At 31.8% G+C, this 13,073-nt stretch overlaps 1 protein-coding gene across 1 annotated transcript in view; it reads left to right on the top strand.

The window, feature by feature from the left end:
• Nucleotides 1-237: 237 nt before the first annotated feature.
• Nucleotides 238-13,073, top strand: part of KaiR1D (Kainate-type ionotropic glutamate receptor subunit 1D) — a 170,526-nt gene continuing 157,690 nt past the window's right edge. Inside the window, exons 1-2 of the mRNA XM_075372008.1 lie at nt 238-437; nt 10,464-10,570. Of these exons, the coding sequence (XP_075228123.1) occupies nt 238-437; nt 10,464-10,570 (307 nt within the window). The remainder of the gene's footprint in view (nt 438-10,463; nt 10,571-13,073) is intronic.

Genomic DNA, 13,073 nt, shown 5'->3' with positions numbered 1-13,073 from the left:
GATAAAAATACATTTATCCGTTATAACATAATGTAAAAGTAATAATAATAATAATAATAATAACAATAATAATAGTGGCATCAATTGTGTGATGCTGTGGAAATTGATCCGTGGGGTGACGCCTATCGTATAGTCACAAAAAAGTTTGGAAGAAAACTGCCGCTCCTCACCAATTATGAGCTGAGGAAAGGCGTTGATGAACTGTTTCCGAAAGGAATGGACTTTCAAAGGTAGGAGATGGAATCAATTGTTTCATTCTCGCTGCAAGACCTGAGTGAGGCGGCTAAGTTGATTAAAGGCGGAAAGAGTCCTGGGCCGGATGGAATCCCCCTGGAGGTCGTAAAAATTGTGGCCGAGACTGTGCCTGATGTGGTATTGCGTGCAATGAATATGATATTAGAGATGGAATGGATACCTGAACGGTGGAGAGGTACAAGGTTAGTGATGCTAAGAAGAATGCTGGTCCTACGGGGACACAGATATCGTTTCGACCACTTTGTTTATTGAATTGCTTCGCGAAGTTATTTGAAAGACTTGTTCTTCGAAGATTAAACGACAGCGTAGAGATGGCAGGGGGACTTCACGAGGACCAATTTGGTTTTCGGCCCGGACGCTCGGCGATTGATGCGATCGGTCGAGTGATGAATATCATTCGATCAGCTACGCAGGGAACACGGAGGACGAGTAAGATAGGAGCGGTCATGCTGTTAGATTTAATGAGCTGCCATGGGAAGTTATATTTCGTGAACTAGAAGCCAGACGAATTCCGGCATACCTGCGAAGGGTGTTGTACGAATATTTTAAGGACAGATTCGTGGTGGGCAGGTCGGAAGGTGGTGAAACGAAATTTCCGGTGGAGAGGGGTGTCCCTCAGAGTTCGGTGTTGGGTCCGGTCTTGTGGAGCATTGCTTTCGATAATGTTCTAAGGCAACGCTATCCGGCGGGCGTCACCCCGGTGGCGTTTGCCGATGATTTGGCACTTGTGATTGTGCGCAAAACAGAAGAAGAACTGATGGCGGCCGGTGAAGAAGCGGCTGACATGGTAAAGAGGTGGGTAATAGCTCATGGTCTACGGCTTGCTGAAGACAAAGTGAAAGTGGTTGTTATGGCTGGAAGATGCAGACTACATCCATTGCATTTTAGAGTGGGACACACGATGGTCCACCCTAGTCCAGCGAAGTATTTAGGCGTGTGGCTGGACAAGAACCGGTCCTTTACTATACATGTTGAAGAAACGGCGAAAATGTGGTGAAGGCGCTCAGCATCATGATGAGTAATAAGAGCGGTCCTCAGAAGGGTAAGAGGAAACTGGTGGCCAGTATGCACTCTTCGGTGGTGTTATATGGAGTTACTGAATGGCTGGGAGCGTTGTCGAGGGCCAGGAACGTGAAGCGTTTGGTTATGCAACAACGTAGGCTAAACATACGTGTTATCGCAGGGTATCGTACGATCAGCGCCGAGGTGGCATCAGTTATAGTTGGAGTACCGCCCGTAGACTTACAAACGCAAATGAGGGCTTCAATAGTGAATGGAGGGGACAGAAAGGAAGCAATTGACGGTCTCTACATGGCTTGGCGTGACAGATGGCGAGATTCGGACAAAGGATGGTGGACCTATGGGCTCATTAGCGACGTCAGGAACTGGGTGGAGTGAAAGCATAGTAACACAGGCTACGAATTCACCCAGTTCCTGTCTGGACATGGATGTTTTCGGGACTATCTGTACAGGATTGGCAGATGCCATACAGGTCGCTGTCACGATTGCGGCGGACTGGATACAGCAGAGCATGTGGTGTTTTTTTTGCTCTAGATGGCGCAACTTAAGAGTAGTGCTCGAGGATCAGGGTGTGGAGGGGGCCAACAATATAATCGAGGTGATGCTCAGCAATAGCAACAAATGGGAGTGTGTCTCGACTACGATCACATCAATGATCGGAGAGAAGGCCAATGAAGAGAGGCGACGACAGGCTGAGAAGATGCGAATCTATAGAAACTTGGAGTTCGATGACGGGTGATCAAGGGAGGTCAGCTTCTGGCGGTGGTCGGCGGGGGTTTCTCGGAATCGTCGCTCGTCGATCACCCTCTGGGGACGCCTTCCGGTCATACGGATTCAAATAGTAGAGTGCCTGGGTAATCATGCAGGGGCTGTACATGACATATGACTTAGATCCAGCCCCTGCATGATAGGAGGGGAGGTTTTTAGCGGCTGAGAGCCTCGCACTGCTGTCAGTGCGGGCCTGACGGCGGCTGGCAGAGCTTTTCCTGCCCCCTACGGAAATAAAAAAAATAATAATAATATTTACATATGTCCGCTCTTTCATAAAAATATTTAAAGGACCTACAAAATATGTATGTATATATACGTACAACCACCAGAGGAATTGTAGAACTGCCACCTTTCACAATTATCAAAAACTGAGTTATACAACAACTTCATATTAGTAAAAGAATGATTGAAAAAAATAACAGGTAATTTTTGACTGTAATTGATGTTGTGTTTTGGTACCATACGCTAAATAAATAAATAACAGGGAGTTCATAAATAACAAGAAAAAAATAAATATAAAATCAACAATAAGTTAATTAAAAAAATATAAAAGTAAGTACTACATAATTTGCAAAATGTAATAAAAGAAAATACAATATGTTTACAATTAAAAAAAATAACATGAAATACAAAAACTATGTTCGTAATTATTAATAATTAATATGAAATAATAAAATAGTAATTAGTTTGTATGTATCAAAAACAAAGACAATTATCGAGAGGGAAGTCAAAATTAACAATAACAAAAAATAAATTGTTTCATTAAAAATGAAAAAAGTGTCCTCTAATAATCTTGGTTTTGTATCAAACAAAACTATAACGCAATGTTTGTACAATATTTAATAAACTGCACCCAACTATTGCCATTTAAGTGTAGCATTCATCTATTAAATTCTTCTATCTCTCTTAAAATACTGAACCCTGAACTCACGCAACGCTGGGCAATTTTCTATAAAATGTTTTATATCCTCTTTCTCCCCCAATATTACTTAAAGAACAAAGCGTGGAGTCACTAGTCCATGAGCATTTATCTAAATAAAATATCTCTGGTCTGGCTTTAAAATGAACGACTGCGAAATCAATATATTTATAAAAAGAACAGTATATTTCCGTTTCTTTTATACAGACCTACAGTTTTCTTTTATCGATCTTTTCTTTTCCTATCGTGATGAATTTTGTACATTCAAAGAAGAGGAAAATTGTTATCTACATTTAATTTTGCAAAACGTATCCCTACCTCTTTTTTCTACCAACTTTAACAAAGTTTTAAGACCCGGTTTTGCAGATTTTCGCGAATATTTCGAAAACGGTGAGGATATCAACCAACGTGGAAGGTGATTTTCTGCAATTTTCCAAGTTCTGAGAGTCTACTTAGTTCCGTAGTTTTTACAAAGTTGAAAATTGGTGCACAAATGTTTTGTTCTTTACCCCGTTGTGAATGTATCACCATTTCATCTGCTTCCTCACCCGTTTTTCACCTCATTGTCAGTTTCACTCGCTTAATATTATGCTACAAAGAAATCCCCAAGTTGAACTTCAAGAAATATCAGAAATATCGAAAGAGAAGATAAAATGATGGTAGAAGTGCTCAAATTATACGTCAAGCACGCGTGCAAAGCCGCTAGTAGTATATAATATTAAAAAATTAGTTTATAGATTTTGTCAGTAATTTCATCTATAATTTATATAATACGTTATTACTCTGTTATATTTTTGCTGTTTTATTATCATAATTATATTGAACGATTACATTCTGTGATCGATCAATAGAAGGTGTAAAGCAATGAGACCGAAAACAAGATTCAACGTTCTTTCTCATCATTATATGATGATTATAGATTATTATATAATTACATATATATTTAGTAAACTGAATTATAGCAGCAGTATATTAACTTATAAATGTAAAGCGCTTTACCAGTGATTTTTATAAACACAGAGGACCATCTCAATCAGTGATATAAAATTGTTTATATCGGCGATTGTGGTAGTAAACATATCTCTGTTTATTTACAGTTTTTTAATGTTTATTTTAAATGTGTTTTCTCTATCTGCGTTCATACCATGTAATGATGTAGAGATAGATTTCTGTAAAACGGTAAACGTAGGGAATAATCAAGACTAATATGTATATGAAAAAAACATTTTTATAAATAATTATAAATGTACCACATATTTCATTGTGTTTCTATACTAAAAAAGCGTATCATAAACAATTAGATCTGTTTTACAGTAAAATAAAAAACAAAACAATTGAGTAAAGTTAAAAAGTTAAAACTACATTTTACAAATGGAATGAATGTTTGTAACTTCAGTTAATTAATTGTATTGAACTTTATTATTAGATTGTCTGGCTGTATTTCAAATACGTTTTAATATTAATACCAATTCTGTTGTGATTTGTTCTGTGTAATGAGTAATGAAATGCTAATTAATTTGCATATCGTTTTAAATATTTATTTCTTTTTTTAGATACATTTTTTATTTTTTTATTTTATTTAATAAAATATGAGTTACAATTCAATTCTAACTAAATACTTTTCATAAATTTTCTCTTTTAAATTGGATTAAATTGTTTATTTAAAAATTAATTATTTTTTTGCAATAGGTAGAACTTATTGAATGGGAAAAAAATTTTTAAAACGTTTTAATATAATTTGTCGTACGGAAACTTTTAGCGTTCTAAAGTCATGCTTTTCCAGTATAATTCCATATCTCTTTTCTAAATCTGTATGATCATAGAAGTCAAACAAAAAAAATAAAAAAACAGCAACAAATCCCTAATTACGAAATATTGAAAAATAAACGAAATAAGTAAATTTAAATATCTGGGAGAAATAATAAAAATCAATGGTTTAGATAAAGAAGCTAATAAGTCAAGAACGAGAAAAGTAGAATTGGCTTACCAACTAACAGAAGCTATTTTTACAACAAAAAGAACATGTCAACATAACCTAAAATCAGGCATAACAATTCGGTAATCTACCAAGAAGGCTTGTAATTAGAAAGTAGCTAGAAAGTATCTTCATTTTGAAATCAGGTAAAATAAATGAAACAGAAAAAAATAAAGGAGAAACATAAGAAAATTTTTTGGAAAAGTAAAAATAGGTGAAATCAAATGCAAATTTAAAAGTAACAAAGATCTTTATATTTACAATTGAACTGAGAAACTGTCAGATTCCATCAGAAAAAGAAGAGTCAAAATTCTACGGCCACCTTATGCGGAAGATTAATTAAAAGTTCGGAAAACAAATCTTAAACCACATTTACAAAAAAAAGAAAAAAAAAACGAGCAACGGTTCAAAAAACCTAACGAAATGAAAATATTTGAAAAAGGAGTAAAAAATAGTACAATGTTCAGAATACTGGCACAGGATTTCAATGATTTTCATAAGAAGGAGAAAAATCAAAAAAACTGGTCAGAAAAGAGAAGGAAAAGAGAAAGGTGAAGAATTATTAGAAGACCAAGAAAGACAATGCTCAAAAGAAGGAAAAAATTAATGAAACATTTTCCTTTACGTGTTCCTCAGTCGGACAAATTCCAAAAAAATAAATAAATAAATAAAACCGTAACTTTTTTAATGTTTATTATTACTGCTTTTACTTTTTCTCTTATCTCTTTGAAATGTTTCATGAGACGAACTGAATGATATATTTATCTTTTATAAAATAATAATTCATGTACACTTACTAAGACTCAACCGCTATGTTTTTACTAGAAATTGAAATTTCTCCTTAATTAATTTATTAAAAGCATCTCCGGAAGCACAGTCTACATCATACTGGTAAAACATTGTTATATCTTTTGTTTTTAAAGCTTTTACCTGCTTTTTCGTTTTTATATAACAAATTTTTTCATATTTCCATTCCAGCAGTAGATTAAAATTTCTAACTTGGTTTATCTTTAGAACGGAAGCTATTTATACAATTCAGACTAAAAACCAGTAAAAATAAAATTGTTTTTATTTCTATAATAAATAAAATAGTCTGTATTTTAAAAATAATACATTAACAAAATCACGGCTTAGGCATATTCCTATGTAATATAAGGCCTATGTAATATAAATTAAAACTTATATGTCAATATCTTGTTAATAATTTACCTTAGTAAAAAATCAGGACCACATGACTGTTATGTGGTAATCCAAGAGTTATGAATCACACACAGGTTAATGATTTTACAATTTTTCCTGATGACGATGTAGGATTAAAGGTCAGAACTGTGCCAGAACTAGTAAAAATCCTCAAAAGTTCTTTTTAATGTATTTAACAGCATTTATTAAGAAATACTGTTTGAGGTGACTTACACAATAATCAAGTGGGATTTCTGAACGAGAAAACAGAGTTTGTTATCGCTTCATCTTATGAAATAAGTGATTGTGGCAATTAAAGTCTAAACCCATTTCTTTACCGTATTACCATTCATAGGAGCAGAATATTTTTATTTTCTATAGAATTCTGTTCAGTCTATATTTTTCATGGATATTTCGCACAGGTTTCATTATATTTTATTTAGTACAGGAAATAAAAATACTAATTTTTTCTCATACATGAGCACGTGCATGAGTTTTAAAAATAAATGATTTTTTTAAAAATAAATATGTTGTAACAGACAAAATTAATATATTGATTTTTATAATACACCAGCACACCCCACAATATTTCGCTATCACTAGATTTGAGTATATATATATATATATATATATATATATAGATTAAATGAACATAATTGAATTGAAAGTTTGATAAAACATTAAAAAATAGAATATTACAGAACTTCACAAACTGTAACCTTTCACTTTATAAAAGTCAGAATGTAAATAAATCCAATTAGCAAAACATCAGCACTACTTATCGGATTTAATTCAAACCACATTAGTCGGTTCAAAATACCCATAACTTTCTTTATACTAGCCAAATCGAAGATTTGAATAGCTTTAAACCTTCTCCCGGAAAATGCGGATCATTTTGAAAAAACCCACGCGTAAATCGGCCCAGTAGTTCTTTAGTCTATAGCTGACACACATACGAACTTAGGAAAAATTAGGAAACTAGGAAAAAGAAAAAGAAAAAAGTGTGTTTGTATATTTCTTTGTTTCGTAAATATCTCGACACTGGCGCTACCAAGCGGGTATAGTTTTGCAAAACCTTTTCTTTTCACATAACTAATATATATTCTGAATATGAACCAAAGCGGACCATAAATGTAATTTTTCCAAATATTTCAACCCCAGCGCCATTTAGCGGGTCAAATTTTTTCCAAGGTTATTTCTTTTCATGTAACTCACATTCTGAATTTGAGCCAAATCGATCCACAAATACAATTTTTGAAATATCTCGACCCCAGCGGCACCTAGCGGGTCCAAACGAATTCATAAACCTTCTCGCGGGTACGCACAACTCACCAAATTTTCATTGCCATCAGATGAATGGTATAGGAACGCGTACGGGAAAAACCAAACAAACATTAATTTTTATATATGTGGGCAAGATATGAGGAAATGTTGAAAATATTATAATTTAAGTAATGACAGGGAATTGTAATAGTTAAGTAAGTTTATCTTTTATGTACGTGTATTTACATAACTACCCAAGCAGAGAACTTTTGAAACAGCTCTGTTAATCAAACTTGCATTTGAAATAACAATTGTTTTGAAACTAAGGAATTCAAACTACCCACGTTAAATGAATTTGCAGTTAGCAGTTTCGGAAAATTTTAACACTTATAGAAATTACAATTTGTATATTATAACATAGATAACATAGATAATTATAATATATTATAACATAGATGTTTAATCATAATATAAAATGGTCTATTCAAAATATAAAATTTATGGCATTTTTTAAATTACATATTTACGTCTTTCTGAAACTTACAACATAATCAAACGGCTATGCTATAATTTGGAAAACCAGAAAATATTAAAAAATTAAAATACTACAAAAAACAACTTCAGGTAGTAGCCTGGTATCGCCAAGAAAGTGGTCACAAAATTACTTTACTACAACCAACTTGTTAAAAACCATTCATAATAGACAAGTATGAAATTATCAAATACCATTTTACTTTATCAGTAAATAATTCATTGCTGAATAACGATAGGAAATAAATGTTTAATTGCTTTTAGAATTTTAGATTTCTTAAAAATCTTTTTGGGAAAGTTTTCTATCGTAAGAAAATTATTTCCTTCCTAAAATGTTTTCACGGAAATGAATATATATTTTAAATTGATTTACGGTTCTTCCTAACCCTATCTTTCTTAAGATAAATCTTTACCTTACCTAATCGTATACTGAGATCGTTGTTAGAACTTTCGATTTTAGTTGAATGTTTTAAATTTTAAAAGCTAACATTACAATTATGACCGGGATTGCCTAAAATGATAAGTCTTTTAAAAAATCGTAGTTAAGTTTTTATTTTGTAAAGCAGTAATTGTATATATATTTTTTTCCTGATTCGTTAGTATCAATATTTTATTATTTATTACATTTTATTAATTTATATTATTTTATAAATATATAATACTTATTCACTTATTGCTATAGATAATATGTTTTAGTAATTGAAATGGCCAGATAGTTTTAAATTCAGGATTTTTGTAAACGGTTTTGAGCGCTTTCTGATTTTTAAGTGAAAAAAATTTAGATTTAGATGATACATTAGACCGTATATAATTAATTATATATATTTTAAAAAGCAGCAATGCAATTTAAATAGCCTATTTATTTCAGACAGTATGAGATTTATTTCATTAAATTTTTTATTGGGTTAAGAACGCAATAAAAAATTTTCCTGATGAAATTAAATAATTTTTAAATTATTTATATAAAAAAAAAATAATTTAAAACACATTTAATTTTAGTAAACACTGATGATCACTTTAAAGACACAGATTATAGCCTACTTGTTTGCTATAAAAAAAGATCCCGGTTTGATTCCCAGATACTGACTGGAAAATGAGTGGACCCCAATTTGAAAACATTCTAAGTATAAATATTTTGTTAAATTTTAATCAAGATTTGCAATAAATAGTGTTAGATAATATGATTTATAAATATATATCCAAATGTGTTTAAGTACATTTATATGTAGGTACTAGCGTACCCCGTCGCGATTTCGCCCACAATTTAGCTGTAGCTTCACTCGCAATGCTTTTTAATAGCAAACTTATTTTTTTATAAACAAAAAATATTTAATCAACAATATTATATTCAGATTTTCATTAAATCCTGATAAAACGGTAAATAAAAGTTTTTATGAAAAATACTGAAAGAATGTACGACAAACAATGAATTGTTGCCCAAAACTTAAATAAAGGAAAACAAAAAAAGGAAGATAAGAAAATTGAACAATATTTGTTAAACCAATCCACTTTATGAATGAATTGAAATAGTTCAAAGTAAAAGTCCAATAAAGATAAACAAAAAATTTATTACAATCCCAAATCTTGCATACCCCATCACGGCTTCGCCCGTGCTCTATGGTTACTTGCGCTTTCCGTTACGATCAGAGGGTCAAGGCTCGCTTCGCTTTCCCTTTCCCCCGGTTTCTCCCGTTTCCCTTTCCTTCACCCGTTTCCCGTTCCCTTACTTCTCTTTCCCCTTCATCTTCCCCCATTTCCCATTTCCCATTTCCCGTTCCTCCTTCCTCTTTTCTTTTTCTTTTTTCCATTTCCTTTTCCCAGTTTTTTCCTTTTTCCCCTTCTTCCCTTTTTATCCTATTCCCTTTAATCTTTTTCGATTTTTCCCTATTTCCCTTTTCCGATTTTTCCCTTTCTCCCTTCTTCCCCACGCATAAACTGGTCCAGTAGTTTTTTAGTCTATAGCGAACATACATATCGGAAACATTGCAATGGAATCGTAAAATATTTATTATAGCGTATGTTGCTTTTACGTCCAACAGATAGCGCTGTTAACACGAAATTTAACCTTTTATCGATTTGAACGCCTTAAAATCAAAATTTCGCAAAATCCTTTTTTTAGTGCACGCCTGCTTAAACATACGAAGGTACCCTGAAAATTTCAAGTCTCTACCTATAATAGTTTTGGTTGTACGTGATTATGAGTCAGTGAATCAGTCAGGACATTCTCTTTTATATAAGAGATTAAAAACCTTTTAAATAATACGAAGTCTTTGTTATGTAATCAACCTTTTAGTATTGTTTTATATATATATATATATATATATATAATATTGGTTTTATTTGATTATAATTTCAGACAATTTGCCAAACTATTATTACCTTTAAACGGATATATTAAACAATGAATAAGTAAATAAATCATACAATCTTTGTATATATATATATAAATTAATAGCTATAATATTAATAGATATATTTCCTAATAATAAAATTATATTAATTAATCTTTTTATATTTTTATATAGTATTTCATATTATTAAACTTATTAGATCATATAAAAACATGTTTTCATTGCAGGAAATGATGTGGCAACTTTTAAGTATACTGATCGGATCACTGCCTTTATTAAGCGCACTGCCAGATGTTATAAGAATAGGTAAGATTTTATAGATCACAAATATTCAAGTTTTTTTTAATATTATAATTTAAGCTCGTATGCATTATATGTGACATAAGAAACCATTAGCTTGAAGTAAATACTACTAATATCTGTATGCATACTTTATAAAGCATCTGGGTAAGTACAAAAAAATAAACACAACTATCTGTTTGAGCAATCCGAGATGATTCAAATCACTCACCCAAACGGCATAACCATAATAAAGAATAATAATCATTCCATTCCAGGCGTATTGGAACAAAGAAAAATAATGAAATGGTTCTCGATACTTTCCTTAATGAATCGTATAAAATATAAATGTGAGCTCTTTTTTCTTTTTTTTCCTCTTACCCCTGGGCCGGATCTTTGTAATTAAGTATAACATAGCCCAGGGGACTGTCCATGTACTCAAACAGGCCTCCCTGCCTACCGGCTATATCCGGCAAGACAGTTTGGCCCGCTGGTTGGATCTTTCCTCCGTGCCTGCCTCTAACTCCCAGAGTAAGGTAACCAGGCCCGACTTTGTCGTTCCTGGGCCCAACCCCAGAAGCCGGAACTCGGTCTTTACGCCAATGCCTCTAATGGGGACATCATGGAAGGGGCAGCTCTGCCGAGACACGGTCTTTTTCAGCGAGGGAGTGTTGGAGTCCCCGTGCTTCATCACCACCACCCACCCGCGCAAGCACGGACGAACGGTGGCTCCACAGGGAGCTATCCTTTCATTCCCTCGCTCAACCGCACTCCCTCATGAAGACTCTCAGAGATCCTCATCGTGACGACACACAACCCTCAGTCCGGTGGCCCACCATGCCACATATCGTTAATATAAGCTCTTTGAATTTCTGTTTCAGAGCTAAAATTTCAGACTCTTAATAACAAGGGTAGTGAATATCATTATTCTCAGAAAAATAAATGTTTACTGTTGCCTCAAAACCTTTATATATGTATATGTAGTATCCATAATAAAAAATATGAAATAATGTAAAATAATAAATTAATGCGTACATTTCTTTGTGAAATAATGTACTGACTACTGACTACTCTTATGCAAAAATATATATTCTGTATAAAAAGTCGTTTATATATATATATATATATATATATATATATATATATATATATATATATATATGTGTGTGTGTGTGTGTGTGTGTGTGTGTGTGCGCGCGCGTGTAAATGTGCATGTAAAGTAAAAATAAGTTTTTATTTTTTTCTACTTTATTAGAATTTTAGAGGTGGAATAATAATACAACTTATTCGAATAATTTGGTAAAATTTCTGTGTTAAAATTATTGAAAAAAAAGAAATAAATATGTGGGAAGATATTTCTTACAACATATGTAAACCATCACTGTATAAAATAATGTTTTGTATATGCCGAAAAAAAAAATAAAACCGGCAAAAGTGACTTGAATTTAGACACCGATCATAAAAAAAATAAATAAACTTCCTCTAAATAAGCTGTAAAAAAAAATGAAAATAACTTTAATATTTCGTAAACCTAATACAATACTTTTTAGATAAAAAAAAAACATAAAGAATAAGAAATATACTACTTCACTCTGCATGAAGGCACTAGTTTGTTTTTCTACTGGTGGAAATGGACACAGTTACGAAACAAACCTTAGAGCAAATTTCAAGAAAAACGAATTTAATTATATTTTTAATATAAAAATTATTATTAATTATTTATTACAATAACAATGTTTAATTAAAAAAGTATGTATTTAATAAAAAAAACTTATTACTACAGCATAAACAATAAAATAAACTTAACGAAAACTTGTTGTATTCAGAAGTTACCACGAAGTTTATAACTAAAAATAATATTTATGTTAATAAATTATATACATACCTGTAGTAAAAGAAGGAAAGTGATCTCTGATGTCTTGGATAACTTATTAGTTTTAATCCGTACCCCACTTTCTGTTACATAAAAAAAATAAAATATGATAAAAGAAAAATAAATAAATTTGAATGTTTAGATTTTAAGTAAAATCGAATAATTGGAACAAAGTAAAATTTAGAGTTTGTGAACGAAAAAAGTAAAAATTTAGAAATGTTGAACGATAAATTGCTAGGAGGGTGGGTGAAATTTTTACAAACTTTTATCTTTACAGTGTTGCTGACTCTTCACGATTCTGAAACATGCAAGTATAATAACTGCAATAACAATAAAACTTGATTAAAACGATTTTAAAACTTCAAAATATAATATTTGAAAATGGGTCAAGTATTCGAAGGTCAAAAAAGTTAATAAATATGTATGATACACAACTGTACTAAAAGTGTAGGTGTGATTGATTATTTTCTATATATTGTTACTTCCGCCTGAGAGATTCTAAAAAAACTAAATTTATACTTGCAATTTTTGGGAATGGGGAAAAACATTTTGAAAAAGTTTTGATGAAATTTTTTGTATTATCTTACCACTACACTTTTTTTCTAAGTAAGGCTTTTTTAACCTACCTAAAAAAAATTCGGAAAGAAAAATTCACAA

This window comes from Lycorma delicatula, chromosome 7 (genome assembly GCF_047948215.1).
Source record: "Lycorma delicatula isolate Av1 chromosome 7, ASM4794821v1, whole genome shotgun sequence".
In the NCBI taxonomy this organism is placed as follows: domain Eukaryota; kingdom Metazoa; phylum Arthropoda; class Insecta; order Hemiptera; family Fulgoridae; genus Lycorma; species Lycorma delicatula.
This window is presented reverse-complemented; position numbering and strand designations above follow the sequence as displayed.